This window comes from Hyla sarda, chromosome 10, assembly GCF_029499605.1.
Source record: "Hyla sarda isolate aHylSar1 chromosome 10, aHylSar1.hap1, whole genome shotgun sequence".
NCBI classification, from domain to species: domain Eukaryota; kingdom Metazoa; phylum Chordata; class Amphibia; order Anura; family Hylidae; genus Hyla; species Hyla sarda.
The window spans coordinates 12,311,050-12,329,727 of record NC_079198.1 but is presented as its reverse complement, the minus strand read 5'-3'; the positions used below and the strand labels follow the sequence as shown (position 1 = coordinate 12,329,727).

Genomic DNA, 18,678 nt, shown 5'->3' with positions numbered 1-18,678 from the left:
CTGACACCCCGCATCACATCGTGTCAGTCCAGGCGCTCATCAACGGCCGGGACCCGCGGCTAATACCACACATCACCGATCGCGGCGATGTGCGGTATTAACCCTTTAGAAGTGGCGGTCAAAGCTGACCGCCGCTTCTAAAGTGAAACTATCCCGGCTGCTCAGTCGGGCTGTTTGGGACCGCCGTGGTGAAATAGCTGCATCCCGAACAGTTTACAGGACACCGGGAGGGCCCTTACCTGCCTCCTCGGTGTCCGATCGACAAATGACTGCTCCGTGCCTGAGATCCAGGCAGGAGCAGTCAAGCGCCGATAACACTGATCACAGGCGTGTTAACACATGCCAGTGATCAGCATGAGAGATCAGTGTGTGCAGTGTTATAGGTCCCTATGGGACCTATAACACTGCAAAAAAAAATAAAAAAAATGTGTGTGTGTGTGTGTATATATATATATATATATATATATATAGGTGTTAAAGGTCCTTTAACCCCTTCCCTAATAAAAGTTTGATATACCGAAGTAATACCCTAACCCTACCCCAGAGGCATACCACACCCACATGGAGGATGTGTTAAAAGGGGTACTCCCCTCCTAGGCATCTTATCCCTTAGGGTGGGTTTTCCCAACCAGGGTGCCTCCAGATGTTGCAAAACTACAACTCCCAGCATGCCTGGACAGCCTTTGGCTGTCCAGGCATTCTGGGAGTTGTAGTTTTGCAACACCTGGAGGCACCCTGGTTGGGAAACATTGCCCTAGGTGATAAGATGTGCGACCATGGTGGTCTGTGTGGTATTTGGGGGATGAGGGGTGAACAGGGGTGTTGCTGGGTATAGGATTAACCCTTGATTGTCGTGACGCCAGGGTGGAGGTTTCCTCAATGTATACATGTCCTACCGCCACCCATCCCAGGAACAATAGGGAGGAATAAAGGATTGTCCACAGCCGGATTTGTATTGAACTTGAAATAACTTTACTGCAGATTTTATGCAGGATGCAACTAACAACTGTCTTTACAAGAGGACCGGAATTTAGGCTCCTCACAGGTTGGCTGGGACCTTCTATCTGAAGGGGGCAGGCTCAAAGCCTATTGGTTCCTCAAACCTGTCAGTCCTAGTACAAAGGATTGTAGTTGTGATACATGACCCGAAGGTCCTTAACCTCCAATACAACAAATATCATTGATCACATGACCTAGGGTCCTGAACATTATATTAAATTTATACAATTTTAAGAACACTAGGAGTCAACTAGAGGATCTCTCACCAGCAGAGCCCTATCAACATGAGGAACTCTGACTATGGGGACCTACAACCAAAAAGTTACAGGACTGAGTCCAGTATCAGGACACCACATCTGCATTATAAACATTCTAAACAGTACATTTAGAATGCTGGGTTCCTGCAGCAGGGTAGTGATGTCACACTATGCCCCCCCTCCATTCATGCCTATTGACACACACCCTCAAATCGGCATGAATGGAGGGGGTGTAGTGTGAAGTCACGACCCCCACCGCAGGAACCCAGTATTCTAGACATCTCCTGGGAGGGGAATGCTTTGTAGAATTGTATTGACACGGGTTTGATTCATATTATTTCTACCTTTATGATTAATTTATGTTCATTATGCTTATGTGCCAATAGTGTGTTGATATTTAGACTTAACTTTAAAAAAAAAAAAAAAAATAAAATAAAATAAACTTGTGCTTGTAAGAGGGATCTCCTGCCTTGGTTTAGTGGAAGGAAAAGCCAGTGATGGGAGGAGTGAGCAACAATACTACCTACAGGGGTTTCACCATCTAGGAAAAGTTCATGTCCTAAGTTGCAGAGAAGAAGCAAAAATTGCTGTCAGGGGCCCTGTAGCACAAGTCACAAATCAGAGTAAAAAGCCTCAGGCAACTCTGGTCTGAAAAGTCTAAACACCAAGCCTGGCAGCAAGCAAATTTCATGGATGCACTATAGTGAGTCCCCAGTCCCACCACCTTCCTTTAAGAAGGGAAAGAATCTTTGGTTTTACAAAGTTTTAAACATTAGATAAAAGAAAAATCCACACATTGGACCATTTAAATGATTTATTCTTTAGTACAAGAAGTTACACTGTTGATATATAGTACTTTGGTGACTTCATTATACATCTTATCCAAGTCATAACCTGATGTTAAGAAGTGATCACTTAAGAACTGCTGGTAAAGTCCTCTAGTGAATGACAGGACAACATAACAGGGAGCCAAAAAGCCAAGCATTAGTGTAACCCTCTGCTTCCCAAACTAACCAGAGTCAGCCACATCACTAAGTGTGGAACATTAGGCTCAATGCCACAAAGTGGGGAAAAAGCAAAAGATGGCCTTTGTACTAGAGCTTCATCTGATCTTTTGCCAATAACCCTCACAGAACACTATGGATGTGGCCAAACTCACTACGAATGGTCACCCATTAACACGACAGGCTATATATTGTACTGTATATATTTCTAATGTCAAGAACACTTATCAACGATACTGCCCTCTTCTCTTGTAGTGTAACTTGTTCATTGTACCTCCAAAGCAGTGACCTCTTTGGGATTTAAACTATTATGATAATCGAAAATCTCCTATTCCCGTTGGCTAGTCAAAGAATTGCCCAAATGACTGCATCATAATATAACTGGCAGTACCACATCAAGCAAGGCCGCAGTGCAGATTAATGCAGACCCTTCATGGTTTTACCAGATTGTCCACCATGATGAGTTTTGGTCAGTTCAGTACAACCATTAGGAGTGAGAAGGCACAAGTTGGTAAAATGTTGAAATATTAAGTGCAGCCATATATTAAGGCAGTGTAAACCTAGGAGGGAATTCTCACAGCCATGTTCTTTATATGTTCAGCAAACATGGCTGTGAATGTACCCTTAGAACAGTCGTCATGCATTCTGCTCCATTTTTCCCCATATAGTCTTGATTTAGGAACTAGTGGGGACCACCATGGGCAGCAACCTGCCATCCAAGCATTTCCCAACCGGCTATAGACAGAACCTGCTCTTAGTTTCTTGTGCCAAGAACTTCACTGTGACACTTGGCTAAATATTTCAGTATTGCTCTACCTACATAGTGGCAAATGAAAGTGAAAGTGAAAGTGAAAGTGGTTACATTACCAAACACATGTTGCGGTGACCTGACTTGATATAAATTTCCTGTCATGGCACGATGTGACCACACTCCCTATGAGGCAACGCAATAGATGTCACAGTCAGAGCCGCTATGTAGCCCACAACCTTTGGGTCCGTTTGGTTTACGAGAAAGCCTAGGGGCCAAGTTAAAAGTATATAAAAAAAAAAAATAAAAAATAAACTTATGTACATTAAAAAGTTGTCTAAAATATAAAAATAAAAAAAACTTCTAAAATACAAGTTACTAGTCTTAACAGGTGCTACAAATTCCATTTAACGTTTCAGAACCAAAGAGTTTTACCCTTAAAGGGGTTAATCCACTGGCCAGCGGTTAGAACATTTAGTTCTGAACACCGTGTGCCCTGTGAGGGTCGGCCACGCCCCCTCATGATTTCAGACCATGCCCCCCCTCAATGCACGTCTATGGGAGGGGGTGTGGCGGCCGCCACACCCCCTCCCATAGACATGCATTGAGAGGGCGTGGTGTAACATGAGGGGTGTTGCCGACCCTCACAGGGCACAAGGCGTTCAGAACTAAACGTTCCGAACGCTGGCCAGTGGAGTACCCCTTTAAACGAACCCATCTCAGACATGAGCCATCTGAGGATTAGGGTCAAGTTTGAGTGGCTTCTTTACCAAAGTTCTAGATCAAGCACCTGCCGATCTAGAACCCCCAACAGAATTTCCTTAGCAAAACTTGAAGATTTTGAGTTGTTTATAGATTTGTCACCTTCGACAAGGTGTTAACGTCAAGGTTTAAGCATCTCAAGTAGAGATGAGCGAACTTACAGTAAATTCGATTCGTCACGAACTTCTCGGCTCGGCAGTTGATGACTTTTCCTGCGTAAATTAGTTCAGCCTTCAGGTGCTCCGGTGGGCTGGAAAAGGTGGATACATTCCTAGGAAAGAGTCTCCTATGAATGTATCCACCTTTTTCCAGCCCACGGGAGCACCGGAAAGCTGAACTAATTTACGCAGGAAAAGTCATCAACTGCCGAGCCGAGAAGTTCGTGACGAATCGAATTTACTGTAAGTTCGCTCATCTCTAATCTCAAAGGAAAATTCCAGCCTAGACGTAGGGTAGATCAGGAGCAAGTCCAATTCATCTATACTAACGACAACCATTAACATAACTCTCCTGTATCAAGTGCTCCGTTATAGAATTGTATCCCATTCTTTGGCATCTTGGATCAAGCTCAAGTCTAGTCTCAGTCCTAAAAAAGGGTTAAAAAAAAAGTGGTACAGGGCTGCGCCAAGACCAACGTACTACAAGAGCACAGAACTTTGGTCACTCCCATTTTCTTCCAATACTTTTGTCTCTTGGGCAACGTTTTCATCAGTGTCTGAACCGGTGTCCCTTGTGGTTTCAGAGGCCAACAACTCACTCACTGGAGTCCCGTCTGTAGAGGACAGTCCGATGGCTTCATCTGGTGAGAGTCTAGTGGTGGCTTTTTCTCCAGACGCTTCGTCATCAGATGAGTTTTCAGACATTGCCCCTGATGAAGGGCCCTCGGAGGAATAGTCCGACGTTGCCTTTTCTTCATAGTCAATGGGCTCCATTACTGTCATATGTTCAAATGTGGCAATTGTGAAGTAATCTGTGTGTTCTCCAAACCTAAAGGGAAAAGATTAAAAAAACCAAGCTCGAGTTGTCAGAGTCAAATAAAAAAAAATAAAAAAATAAAAAAAAACCCTAGACTAGATTAGATTTTCTCCCACCAAACAGTGCCTCCAACTGTTGCAAAACTACAACTCCCAGCATGCCTGGACAGCCTTCGGCTGTCCAGGCATGCTGAGTTGTAGTTTTGCAACAGCTGGAGGCACCATGGCTGAAAAAAAAAAAAAACAAGTCTAGACTAGAGATGAATGAACTTACAGTAAATTCGATTCGTCACGAACTTCTCGGCTCGGCAGTTGATTGCTTTTCCTGCATAAATTAGTTCAGCTTTCCGGTGCTCCCGTGGGCTGGAAGAGGTGCATACAGTCCTAGGAGACTCTTTCCTAGGACTGTATCCACCTTTTCCAGCCCATCGGAGCATCTGAAGGCTGAACTAATTTATGCAGGATAAGTCATCAACTGCCGAGCCGAGAAGTTTGTGACGAATCGAATTTACTGTAAGTTCGCTCCTCTCTAGACAGCACAAATATAAAAATTTATCAGGAGGATCAGCCCATTTCATAAGACTGTCTAGTCCAAGTTTGCACTGTTTAAAGGGGTACTCTGGTGGTATTTTTTTAAATTTATTTATTTATTTTTTTTTAAATCAACTGGTGCCAGAAAGGTAAAAGACTGATTTGTAAATTACTTCTATTAAAAAAAAATCTTAATCCTTCCAGTACTTATTAGCTGCTGAATACTACAGAGGAAATGTTTTTTTTTTGGAACACAGTTCTTTGCTAACATCTGTCCAGATTAGAGAAAATCCCCATAGCAAACATACGCTGCTCTGGATAGTTCCTAAAAAATGGATAGATGTCAGCAGAGAGCACTGTGCTTGTGATGTCAGCAGAGAGCTCTGTGTTCCAAAAAGAAAAAAAATTTCCTCTGTAGTATTCTTCTAATAAGTACTGGAAGGATTATGATTTTTAGTAAATTTAGTAAAAGTAAATTTACAAGTCTGTTTAACTTTCTGGTACCAGTTGATTAAAAAAATAAATAATAAAAAAGTTTTCCACCGGAGTACCCCTTTAAGTATTAGCGAGTCCCTCAGTATATGTTACTGGGCAGTAAAGTTTTGTCTACATAAAAAAAATAAAATAGTACAACACTAGGCAGCTCTCACCTTCCACAGACTTCAAATGGATCAATCCAGAGGGTCATCTCGTCTGGGAGAGGAAGCTTTGAGTATTCTATACCAGATCTTCCACAGGCCTGAAGCAAAGACTCATCAACATATTGCCAGGAATTAATGCGAATACACCTGCAAAGAGTCAATAGGTTACTAACCTGTGGGGGAAGGTCTGGTTAAAGGGGTTCCTGATGCCTGTATCATGAACTGTCCAGAGCAGGAGGAAATCCCCATAGGAAACCTATGCTGCTCTGGACAGTCCCTGACACAGACAGAGGTGTCAGCAGAGAGCACTGGACAACACAAAAGAAATTCCTACGGTAAAGAATTTCCTCTACAGTATACAGCTGCTAAAAAGTACTAAAATTTAGTTTTTAATAGAAGTAATTTACAAATCTGTTTAACTTTCTGGCACCAGTTTATAAAAATTTTTTTTAAGGTTTTAAGGCACATAAATTGGTGGTAACCCATTAAAGAAGCTCAGAGGGGTACCCACCTTCCTATTTCCTATAAGAGACACTGGAGAACCAGGTCACATTTTAAACATTTGTGGTGGCCCAGTATGGGATGTTATTTCCCTGTACTTCTCCTGCCCTGTCAGGCAGAGTCTCTCCATGTCCCCCCCCCCCCTTATGTATTATCCCCTGTGTATACAAGTTGTGATATTAATAATGTAATGTTTTTGTTATACCATGCGATTGTAACCCAGGAGGCACTAGTGACCAGGTGACCCCCAAGTGACCTATGGGCTCTTTGCACAGCCCCCTATATAACCAGGGGAGGGGCTGCGATCTTTGTTCCTGAGGTCCAGTGCAGTCGTCTGTGTCCTGAGCATTGGAGGCCTCAAGCCTAAAGTCTGCAGCCACCTGTCAATTGCATCAAGTCAGTCAAGTCTACTGTTTAGTCACCGTGGCCTGCACCAAAGTCTGGCTAACTACTACAAGTCCCAGCAAGGTCCCCGTGTCACCTCCTTGGGATATTGTCTGTACTGCAAAGACTATCACCGGTCTACCCTCAGTAAAGCTGAAGTTTGTCCATAACTTGGCATCACAGTCTTTATTGCCCCCGTGCCTAGCCCAGGACCAGCAGTATTACCTTTGGGTGGTTAAAGGGTAGCTCCCAGCATCTTTTTTTTCCTCTGTCCCCGCCTATTGCCCATATATCCCCAACCCCCTCACTGCCTTAAAAAAAAAATAAAAAAAAATGTATTATTTTTTTTTACCACGCACTAAAAATGCCTTTTGTCTGCCTGGTAGTGTGCTCACTAACAGGCAGACGCAACGTCTCTGATGCCTGCTGGGGCCAACACTTCTGCCCTTAGTTGAGCTATACAGTGTACCTCCAGCTGTTTCACCACTACAACTCCCAGCTTGCCCTGACATCTATTGACTGTCAGGGCATGCTGGATGTTTTAGTGGGGAAACTGGGAGCACACTGTATATAGCTGAAAACAGTATCTGTTCCCCTTGCACATCCTGCTTAACCCCCCCCCCCCTCACAGAGCCCCGCTGCGCACATCCCACTCCCAAGCCCCGCCATGCAACACCCCCTCCTCCCCTCCGCAAAAGAATAAAGTGCAACAGTCCTAGCGCAGCAGCTGCACATGAAATTTTGCCTCTCACCGCGAGGCCAGGGAGCCTGCGCACTTCCTCTTCATTCAAAGCGCTCGCTCCTGCCTGTCTGAGAGGCAGAGAGCGAGCGCAGCCTGACTGAAATCCGATCCATGCCCGGCCGTCATCAGTCCGAATTCAGGCATGATTTCACGCCAGGCTGCAGCCGGCCACTAGGAGGGAGACCCCTAGTGGCCGGTTTTTACATTTAAATTAAACGATTTTAATGGGAAAAAAATAAATAAAAATAATGTATATTCGAGATACGTTTTAGTACATAAGTACTACAAAAAAAAAAGTTTTGTGACAGTACCTATTTAAGGCCAAACCATGCCCTGGCGTCACAACAAGAAGGTGTTAATAACATCTGCCCCTAGGGTTATGACATCTGCCCTGTACCTCACACATGGTCTACAGACGTTTGAGTCGGCCCTACCTGTAGGCTTGTCCCTTGAATGGCATGTCCGGGTACCAGTGTCCTTGGTATCGCTCCCACAGTAAGCACATGAGGTTCTCGCCCAAAGCATCCAGCTGACCCCGCTTCAGAGTCTTCCTCAAACTTAGAATCTTAACGAGGAAGTTGACAGCAGCTTCGATTTCTAGATGCATTGTTGAGTAGTTGGGAGCCTGGACCAAGGAGAAGCCTTGTGAGAAACCAAGAAATGTAGAGAAAGTCTCAGCCCTGGCTGCCATGTCAAGACGAGCGAGACCCTTCAAAGAAGAAAAATACCCTACAGACTAAACAGTAATTCTGAGGGTAGCTTCAGATGTCCGCCACCTTTTGATAGCATTTTGTCTTGATTTGGATGCAAATGACGTCATTTCAATAGGGCTTCTCTACATCCTCCATTTCTGGTGTATTTGAGATTCACAATGCAGTGTGAACTATGGCACATAATCCCATTGAAGACAGTAGAAAGCACATTAGATGAGTTTTTCTACTCCAAAACTAGTGCTTAAAGGGGTACTGCCATGGAATGTTTTTTTTATTTTTTTTATCAACTGGTGCCAGAAAGTTAAACAGATTTGTAAATTACTTCTATTAAAAATCTTAATCCTTCCAGTACTTAGCTGCTGAATACTACAGAGGAAATTATTTTTCTTTTTGGATTTCTCTTCTCTCACGACTACAGTGCTCTCTGCTGTCCAGAGCAGGAGAAAATCCCCATAGCAAACATGCTTCTCTGGACAGTTCCTAAAATGGACAGCAGAGAGCACTGTGCTCGTGATAAGCGAAATCCAAAAAGAAAGAGCATTTCCTCTGTAGTATACAGCCCCTAAAGAGTACTGGAAGGATTAAGATTCTTCAATAGAATTTACAAATCTGCTTAACTTTCTGGCCCAGGCCCCTTACTGGTTTTTGTGAAAATGTTGGGAACACGCCCCTTTTTTGGTGACCATGCCCCCTTTCCCCGACTGTCACGCCTTTTTTGGGGTTCTCTTAGCAAAATGGAGTTAGTCGGGGTTCTCAATTCTCACCAGAAGCCGGTGCACAACCCGATAACATATTTGGGTTTGCAATAGCGTCATGGCTTTTAGGGGGTGCCGTAGTGTACTGTAGAGGAGAGCAGCAGGTGCCATTCATTTTAAAGGCTTGAACAGTCTCCTAGTGAATCTATTTAGGCCTTATACCTCAACAAGCACGGTTCTGCTGCATTGTTCAGCCCATTTCAGGTATTGTTTATATGGCCCAAATGGAGCGACTAGGTAACACTGTCCAGGCCATTAAAATAAATGTCAGCCGCTGTACTCCGCTACAGTATAGGTGAGCATCCAGTTCTCAGCTACAGGAGCCAAAGACAGAACCTAGCCCAATTCAGAATATTTTATAGTCAGGTACCTGTCAGCTCCCACTATTGCCAGATTAAAGGGGTACTCCACTGCCCGAGCATTCGGAACATTGTTCTGAAGACCAGGTGCAGGCATCGTGATGACAGCCACACCCCCTTGTGAAGTCACCACGCCCCCTCAATGCAAGTCTATGGGAGGGGGTGTGGCGACTGCCACACCCCCTCCCATAGACTTGCATTGAGGGGGCGTGGCATGACATCACGATCCCCGCAGCTAGCGTTTGGAACAAATATGTTCCGAGTGCTAGGGCAGAGGAGTACCCCTTTAAAGTGATATTCCACTGGCAAACATTTTGTTTAAATCAACTGGTGCCAGAAAGTTAAGCAAAATTGTAAATTACTTCTATTAAAAAAAATCTTAATCCTTCCAGTACTTAACTGCTGTTATGATCCACAGGAAGTTCTTTTCTTTTTGAATTTCCTTTCTGTCTGACACTTTTATCCATTTTAGGAACTGTCCAGAGTAGGAGCAAATCCCCATAGAAAACCTATCCTGCTCCGGACAGAGGTGTCAGCAGAGAGCACTGTGGTCAGACAGAAAGGAAATGCAGAGAAAAAAGAACTTCCTTTGGATCATAGCAGTTAAGTACTGGAAGGATTAAGTTTTTTTTTATAGAAGTTATTTACAATTCTGTTTAACTTTCTGGCACCCGTAAAAAAAAAAAAAATTATATATATATATATATATATATATATATATATATTTTATATTCCAGTGGAGTACCCCTTTAATGAAACCAGGTATCTGCAACAATGGAGCCATGTACATTGATTGTATGACAAAATACACAGATGCATCATGTGAACACAACCCAACCACAGCAAAGAGCCAAGTCCTGTGGTGGCCTCAGTAGTAGATAAGAGCATAGATCAGGGTTTTTTAACCAGTGTGCCTCCAGCTGTTGCAAAAACTACAACTCTCAGCATTCCCAGACATACTTCCAAGCATGCTAGGACAGGCTCTACATCAAGCTGTACCTGTGCTGGCTGTCAGTGAATATCAAATAACACAGTCAACATCCATGAGCCACAATCCAGCCTTCACCTCACCCTCTCCCTGATCGCCATCGTATCTTACACGTCCATAACGTAAACTATAGAGAGCTTAGATACATAGAGCGCTTAGATACATCCATCACCCTTCTCACCTGCTCAAGTAAAACACATCTACAACACTAACACTATAGAGCAGCCCCGCCTCATGGGCCTTATATGAAGGGGTTAACGAGTCGGCAATTGTCCGGTCATGATGTGATTCCCGCCGCCACCTGAGAGCGGCTCTGATCACATGATCTCTGAGGGATCGTTCACACAGGGCAGAGGCGGCGCTGTGGCGTTTCTACAGCAGGTTCGCATGTGGGGAAATCTGCAACCATTTCAGGTCCAATCACACTGCGTTCCTGCCCCCCATTAAAGGGGTGCTCCGCTGCCCCAGCGTTCGGAACATTTTGTTTGCGGTGGTCGTGACATCACTGCCACACCCCTCGTGACATCACGTCACGCCCCCTCAATGCAAGTCTATGGGAGGGGGCGTGGCGGCAGCCACGCCCCCTCCCATAGACTTGCATTGAGGGGGCGTGGACGTCACGAGGGGGGCGTGACAGTGACTTCACGACCCCCGCTGCCCACTCCGAGGGTTCTAAACGAATGTCGGGTACTGCACAGAGATCGCGGGGACCCCAGCGATTAGACATCTTATCCCCTATCCTTTGGATGAGGGATAAGATGTCTAGGGACGGAGTACCCCTTTAATCGTATCCGTCAGCATCCCGCCGACTCAGTTCAGGGCATATGTGCTGTTTCAAAAGCACAACAGCCCCCGTCATGACTCCGCTTAAAATATTGGATACATCCTAAATGGAGCCACTAGGCGACTCCATTCAGTCGCAGAAGTGAATATGATGAAAGGGGCACTCCGCAGGAAAACATCTTGAGGGAGAGTTATCAAAACTTGTGCAGAGGAAAAGTTGCCCAGTTGCCCATAGCAACCAATCAGATCGCTACTTTCATTTTTAACAAGGCCTCTGCAAAATGAAAGAAGCGATCTGATTGGTTGCTATGGGCAACTGGGCCACTTTTCCTTTGCACAGGTTTTGATAAATTTCCTCCTTTATCCCCTAAGATGTTTAATCGCAGGGGGGGGGGCGCTGCTGGGGATCACCGCGAACTCCGCTCCGTGCCAGATGACTGGCGATCACAGCCGCTACGCCCCCTGCATTCATGTAAAGGGCGGAGATGTGACGGCTACGAACACGGAAACTCCAAGCTATGGGAGGAGATCATGGGGGGTACCCTGGGGCGGGACCCCCTTGATGAGACGTCGGAGTACATCTTTAACGTCCACCGGAATGTAATGTGATCGTACCCTAAGGCTAGGTTCGGGCCACGTTTGAACATACCCTAAAAGTAGTGAGGGCAGTGGGGATGAGCTGCAGGGGCCATATTCGAAATTTGCAATATTTCGCGAATATATGGACGAATATTCGTCCTATGTTCGCGAAATCCGCATGTTGATTCTGTTTTTTTTTCTCCCATGCAAAAATTCGTAATGCAAATTCGCATAGTGCGCATGCGCAATTATATCTTTCACCTAAAAGAAGGGAGGGATCAGTGTCCGGTCTGGAAGTGCCAATATTCGCATAAATATTCGCATAAATTCATATAAAAAAACCTGAATATTCGGCATTACGAATATATATATATCTATATTCTAAATATTAGCGAAATCGCAAAGTGCCGATATGCACGGTAAAAATTTGCATTTCGAATATTCACACTCAATACTAGTGATGATGATGGTGATACACCATTGCTTTATTGGAAGGTAGTAGAGATGGGCGAACTTACAGTAAATTCGATTCGTCACGAACTTCTCGGCTCGGCAGTTGATGACTTATCCTGCATAAATTAGTTCAGCTTTCCGCTGCTCCGGTGGGCTGGAAAAGGTGGATACAGTCCTAGGAGACTCTTTCCTAGGTCTGTATCCACCTTTTCCAGCCCACCGGAGCACCTGAAAGCTGAACTAATTTACGCAGGAAAAGTCATCAACTGCCGAGCCGAGAAGTTTGTGACGAATCGAATTTACTGTAAGTTCGCTCATCTCTAGAAGGTAGCACGGTGTAGACTGGTGTTTCCCAACCTGTACACCTCCAGCTGTTGCAAAACTACAACTCCCAGCATGCCCGGACAGCGGATGGGAAACACTGATGTAGACTGGTGCACCGCATGGAATGACTGGTGCTGTGGAGTCTTATGTTCACACGCCATCTAGTGGCCATCATGAAAAACATTCCGTAAGTTTAGGGCTCCACGGCGTCCCTGTCACTGTTACAAGTTACCATGCAACCCTAACCCTTAGACCTACAGAGTAGACCAGTGTTTCCCAACCAGTGTGCCTCCAGCTGTTGCAAAACTACAACTTCCCGCATGCCCGGACAGCCTTTGGCTGTCCGGGCATGCTGGGAGTTGTAGTTTTGCAACAGCTGGAGGCACACTGGTTGGGAAACACTGGAGTAAACGTTTCCAACCAATCAGAGCTTTGCATTTATTTATTTATTTTTTATGTCAGCATGAGTTAAAGGGGTACTCCACTGCTCCAGCATTCTGAACATTTTGTTCTGAATGCTTGGAGCGGGCGGCGGGATCGTGACATCACGCTACACCCCCCCTCAATGCAAGTCTATGTGAGGGGGCGTAAGGGCCGCCACGCCCCCTCCCATAGACTTTCATTGAGGGGGCGTGGTGTGATGGCACAAGGGGCGTTGCGTCACGCCCCCTTTGCCCACACTCGAAACGGTCACTGGATTCTGCACATTGATCGAGGGAGAGTTGTCCCAGCGGCGGGACCCCGTGATCAGACATCTTATCCCCTAAGCTTGAGATAGGGGGATAAGAAGTCTAGGGGCAGAGTACCCCTTTAATATCCCCCTCAAATAAAATAAATAAATAAAAATACATAAATTCCCCTTAATTTATTATTATTTTTTTTTTATATATATATAATACATATTTGGTATGTCCATAGCGACCAAAACTATGAAAATATAAATTTATTTATCCCACATTGTGAACGCAGTAAAAAAAACAATTAAAATGCCAAAAAGTAAAAAGGCAAAAATGGCAGCATTTTGCTAATCTACCTCCTAAAAACAGAATAGATAAACATCAAAAAATGATACGAATGTCCAACGATGTAAAAAATAAATAAATAAGTAATAAATAAAATGATTTATTTATTTATTTATTTATTTAATTATTTTATGGAAAGTGTTTTTATTGTGCCAAACCACAAAAATTTGGTATCTCTGTAATCGTACTGACCCAGAAAATAAAAAATTATAGTTGTATTTTTTGGGCAAGGTAAAAGGAAAAAAAACTATAAAATAAAATAAAATGTATAAAAGACAAAATTGCAATCGTTTAATTTCCCCTTACTCAAAATATAAAAAAAAAATAAAAATCCTGAAATGTAATTCATAAGTAAAAAGAGCAACAAACACCGATTTATTTAGCCCTTTAGGGTGTATTCACATGTATAGTATGCATATTTAATGCTGCTGATTTAAAGCTGTGTTCAGTCATTACGTTTACATTAAAATCTGCAGCTTGAAATCCTGCGCATCAAATATGTGCGTGACACTGTATGTGTGAACAGACCCTTAAAGGGGTATTTTTTATATATATATATATATATTATATATATATATATATATGTATATATCAAATGGTGTGCGAAAGTTAAGCAGATTTGTAAATTACTTCTATTAAAAAATCTTAATCCTTCCAGTACTTATAAGCTTCTGTATGATCCACAGGAAGTTATTTTCTTTTTGAATTTCCTGTCTGTCTGACCACAGTGCTCTCTGCTGACACCTCTGTCCATGTCAGGAACTGTCCAGAATAGGAGCAAATCCCCATAGCAAACCTATCCTGCTCCGGACAGTTCCTAACATGGACAGAGGTGTCAGCAGAGAGCACTGTAGTCAGACAGAAATGAAATTCAAAAAGAAAAGAACTTCCTGTGGATCATACAACAGCCGATAAGTACTGGAAGGATTAAGATTTTTTAATAGAAGTCATTTACAAATCTGTTTAATTTTCTGGCACCAGTTGATTTAGAAAAAAAAGTTTTCCAGTGGAGAACCCCTTTAAAGGTTCAGAACGCTCGGAGCTGGAGGCTTTGATCGTTATGTCACTCCCATGTCCCCTCTTGATGTCACGCCATGCCCCCTCCATTCATGTCTGTGGGAGGGGGCGTGTCGGCCGACACGCCCCCTCCCATAGACATGAATGGAGGGGGCATGAGCGTGACATCACGACCACCAGGAACCCGGCATTTGTTTAGAACGTGGGGTGCTGCGGGCGATCGCGGGGACCCCAGCGGCGGGATCCCCACGAACAGACACCTTATCCCTTATACTTTGAATAGGGGATAAAATGTCTAGCAGCGGAGTACCCCTTTAAAAGTCTTTCCTATGCCAATACTATGTTGGTTGACCTTTGTATGACGGAGAAGATTTTATTTCCAATTCTCGCCTCTCCAGAGCTTCATGTGTTAATCTACAACGTAGGAGTTAATGCGCCCAATTGACCAACTGAATAGGACAGGAAAAAAAGTTGCCAAAAACAGGGCAGAAAATGTAATAAATGACTCAGATTGTGAAGAAGTAGATGCATCGCCCACATTTCGGATAAACAGCTGAAAGTGGCAACTTTCACTTAAATAAAAAAAAATTGGCACAAAGTCATACAGTAAATTGTATTCCCCTATACTTTTTTTGACCACTTTTGATGGGACTTCAGTAGCAAAAGAGGGCCAGTGACTCCACCAGCAGAATAGTGAGTGCAGCTCTGGAGTATAATACGGGATATAACTCAGGATCAGTACAGGATAAGTAATGTAATGTAAATACACAGTGACCCCACCAGCAGAATAGTGAGTGCAGCTCTGGGGTATAATACAGGATATAACTCAGGATCAGTACAGGATAAGTAATGTAATGTATGTACACAGTGACCCCACCAGCAGAATAGTGAGTACAGCTCTGGAGTATAATACAGGATATAACTCAGGATCAGTAATGTAATGTATGTACACAGTGACCTCACCAGCAGAATAGCGAGTGCAGCTCTGGAGTATAATACAGGATATAACTCAGGATCAGTACAGGATAAGTAATGTAATGTATATACACAGTGACCTCACCAGCAGAATAGTGAGTGCAGCTCTGGAGTATAATACCGGATATAACTCAGGATCAGTACAGGATAAGTAATGTAATGTATGTACACTGTGACCTCACCAGCAGAATAGTGAGTACAGCTCTGGAGTATAATACAGGATATAACTCAGGATCAGTACAGGATAAGTAATGTAATGTATGTACACAGTGACCTCACCAGCAGAATAGTGAGTACAGTTCTGGAGTATAATACAGGATATAACTCAGGATCAGTACAGGATAAGTAATGTAATGTATGTACACAGTGACCTCACCAGCAGAATAGTGAGTACAGCTCTGGAGTATAATACAGGATATAACTCAGGATCAGTACAGGATAAGTAATGTAATGTATGTACACAGTGACCTCACCAGCAGAATAGTGAGTACAGCTCTGGAGTATAATACAGGATATAACTCAGGATCAGTACAGGATCAGTAATGTAATGTATGTACACAGTGACCTCACCAGCAGAATAGTGAGTACAGCTCTGGAATATAATACAGGATATAACTCAGGATCAGTACAGGATAAGTAATGTAATGTAATGTACACAGTGACCTCACCAGCAGAATAGTGAGTACAGCTCTGGAGTATAATACAGGATATAACTCAGGATCAGTACAGGATAAGTAATGTAATGTATGTACACAGTGACCTCACCAGCAGAATAGTGAGTAGAGCTCTGGAGTATAATACAGGATATAACTCAGGATCAGTACAGGATAAGTAATGTAATGTATGTACACAGTGACCTCACCAGCAGAATAGTGAGTGCAGCTTTGGAGTATAATACAGGATATAACTCAGGATCAGTACAGGATAAGTAATCTAATGTATGTACACAGTGACCTCACCAGCAGAATAGTGAGTGCAGCTTTGGAGTATAATACAGGATATAACTCAGGATCAGTACAGGATAAGTAATGTAATGTATGTACACATTGACCTCACCAGCAGAATAGTGAGTAGCGCTCTGGAGTATAATACAGGATATAACTCAGGATCAGTACAGGATAAGTAATGTAATGTATGTACACAGTGACCTCACCAGCAGAATAGTGAGTGCAGCTCTGGAGTATAATACAGGATATAACTCAGGATCAGTACAGGATAAGTAATGTAATGTATGTACACAGTGACCTCACCAGCAGAATAGTGAGTACAGCTCTGGAGTATAATACAGGATATAACTCAGGATCAGTACAGGATAAGTAATGTAAAGTATATACACAGTGACCCCACCAGCAGAATAGTGAGTACAGCTCTGGAGTATAATACAGGATATAACTCAGGATCAGTACAGGATAAGTAATCTAATGTATGTACACAGTGACCTCACCAGCAGAATAGTGAGTGCAGCTTTGGAGTATAATACAGGATATAACTCAGGATCAGTACAGGATAAGTAATGTAATGTATGTACACAGTGACCTCACCAGCAGAATAGTGAGTACAGCTCTGGAGTATAATACAGGATATAACTCAGGATCAGTACAGGATAAGTAATGTAATGTATGTACACAGTGACCTCACCAGCAGAATAGTGAGTACAGCTCTGGAGTATAATACAGGATATAACTCAGGATCAGTACAGGATAAGTAATGTAATGTATATACACAGTGACCTCACCAGCAGAATAGTGAGTACAGCTCTGGGGTATAATACAGGATATAACTCAGGATCAGTACAGGATAAGTAATGTAATGTATGTACACAGTGATCTCACCAGCAGAATAGTGAGTACAGCTCTGGAGTATAATACAGGATATAACTCAGGATCAGTACAGGATAAGTAATCTAATGTATGTACACAGTGACCTCACCAGCAGAATAGTGAGTGCAGCTTTGGAGTATAATACAGGATATAACTCAGGATCAGTACAGGATAAGTAATGTAATGTATGTACACAGTGACCTCACCAGCAGAATAGTGAGTGCAGCTCTGGAGTGTAATACATTATTTGGGTGGCTGCACTTTCATTTAGGAGATTTATCAATACCTGTGCAAAGGAAAGGTTGACCAGTTGCTCATAGCAACCAATCAGATCGCTTCTTTAATTTTTCAGGGGCCTTTCTTTTAAATGAAAGAAGTGATCTGATTGGTTGCTATGGTCATCTGGTCAACTTTTCCTCTACACAGATTTTGATAAATCTCCGCCACTTGTTCACATAATGCCTCCTGCCTCTAGAGGGCGCTGTCACTTTCCTTTTCCTGTAGAATTCCTACTCTCTGTGCTCAGTCCTAATGTCTTTCCTCCCTGACAGCAGGAACACCCTCACCTCTATACTATGGGCATAAAACACGGGGAGCCATGGGGAACATTCAGGGGCCCCTCCTGGAGCATCAGTGAAGTGTCTGCCCCAGCGTTTCCCAACCAGGGTGCCTCCAGCTGTTGCAAAACTACAACTCCCAGCATGCCCGGACAGCCTTTGGCCCCTGGTTTGGAAACGCTGGTCTGCCCCATCAGGATTACACCGGTCAGTAACCAGAAGGGTAAGTACAGGATGTGAGTGTGTCAGGAAAAGTGGTGCAGTTGTCCATAACAACCAATCAGATCGCTTCTTTCATTTTGCAGAGGCCTTGTTAAAAATGAAAGAAGCGATCTGGTTGCTATGGGCAACTGCACCAGTCTACCTCCGCACAGGTTTTGATAAATCTCCCCTAGTATGTATATGTATTGTGCGTATGTGCTTGCATATGTTTACAGTATGTGTATGTATATAAAATGTACATGTATGTATTGTGTGTATGTTCAGTATGTATGATATGTGTGTATGTACAGTATGTATGATATGTGTGTATGTACAGTATGTACGGTATGTGTATATACAGTATGTAAGCATGTACGGTATGTGTATATACAGTATGTATGCATGTACAGTATGTGGTATAAGCGTGTCTATACAGTAGTATTTAAGCATGTGTGGTAGATGTGTGTGTGTGTGTGTATATATACAGTATGTATGGTAGATGTGTGCATATACTGTATGGTATGAGTGTATATACAGTGTGTGCATGTACTGAATGTATGGTATGAGTGTATATATAGTATGTATGATA

At 43.3% G+C, this 18,678-nt stretch overlaps 1 protein-coding gene across 9 annotated transcripts; it reads right to left on the bottom strand.

Moving 5' to 3' along the window:
- Window positions 1-4,200: 4,200 nt before the first annotated feature.
- LOC130293935 (protein BTG3-like) lies at window positions 4,201-18,110 on the bottom strand. Of its 9 annotated transcripts, none has more exons than XM_056543239.1 (4): window positions 17,898-18,110; window positions 7,978-8,168; window positions 5,926-6,063; window positions 4,201-4,757 (listed from the first exon to the last, which is right to left on the bottom strand). In XM_056543239.1, exons 2-4 carry the CDS (start codon window positions 8,148-8,150, stop codon window positions 4,409-4,411), a joined length of 660 nt encoding a protein of 219 aa, XP_056399214.1. In that variant the 5' UTR covers window positions 8,151-8,168; window positions 17,898-18,110; the 3' UTR covers window positions 4,201-4,408. The 9 variants fall into 9 exon arrangements, with proteins under 9 accessions (XP_056399214.1, XP_056399209.1, XP_056399211.1 ...); XM_056543234.1 differs by having other exon boundaries at window positions 7,978-8,185; window positions 17,898-17,920; XM_056543236.1 differs by lacking the exon at window positions 17,898-18,110 and adding an exon at window positions 17,618-17,678.
- Window positions 18,111-18,678: the final 568 nt, after the last annotated feature.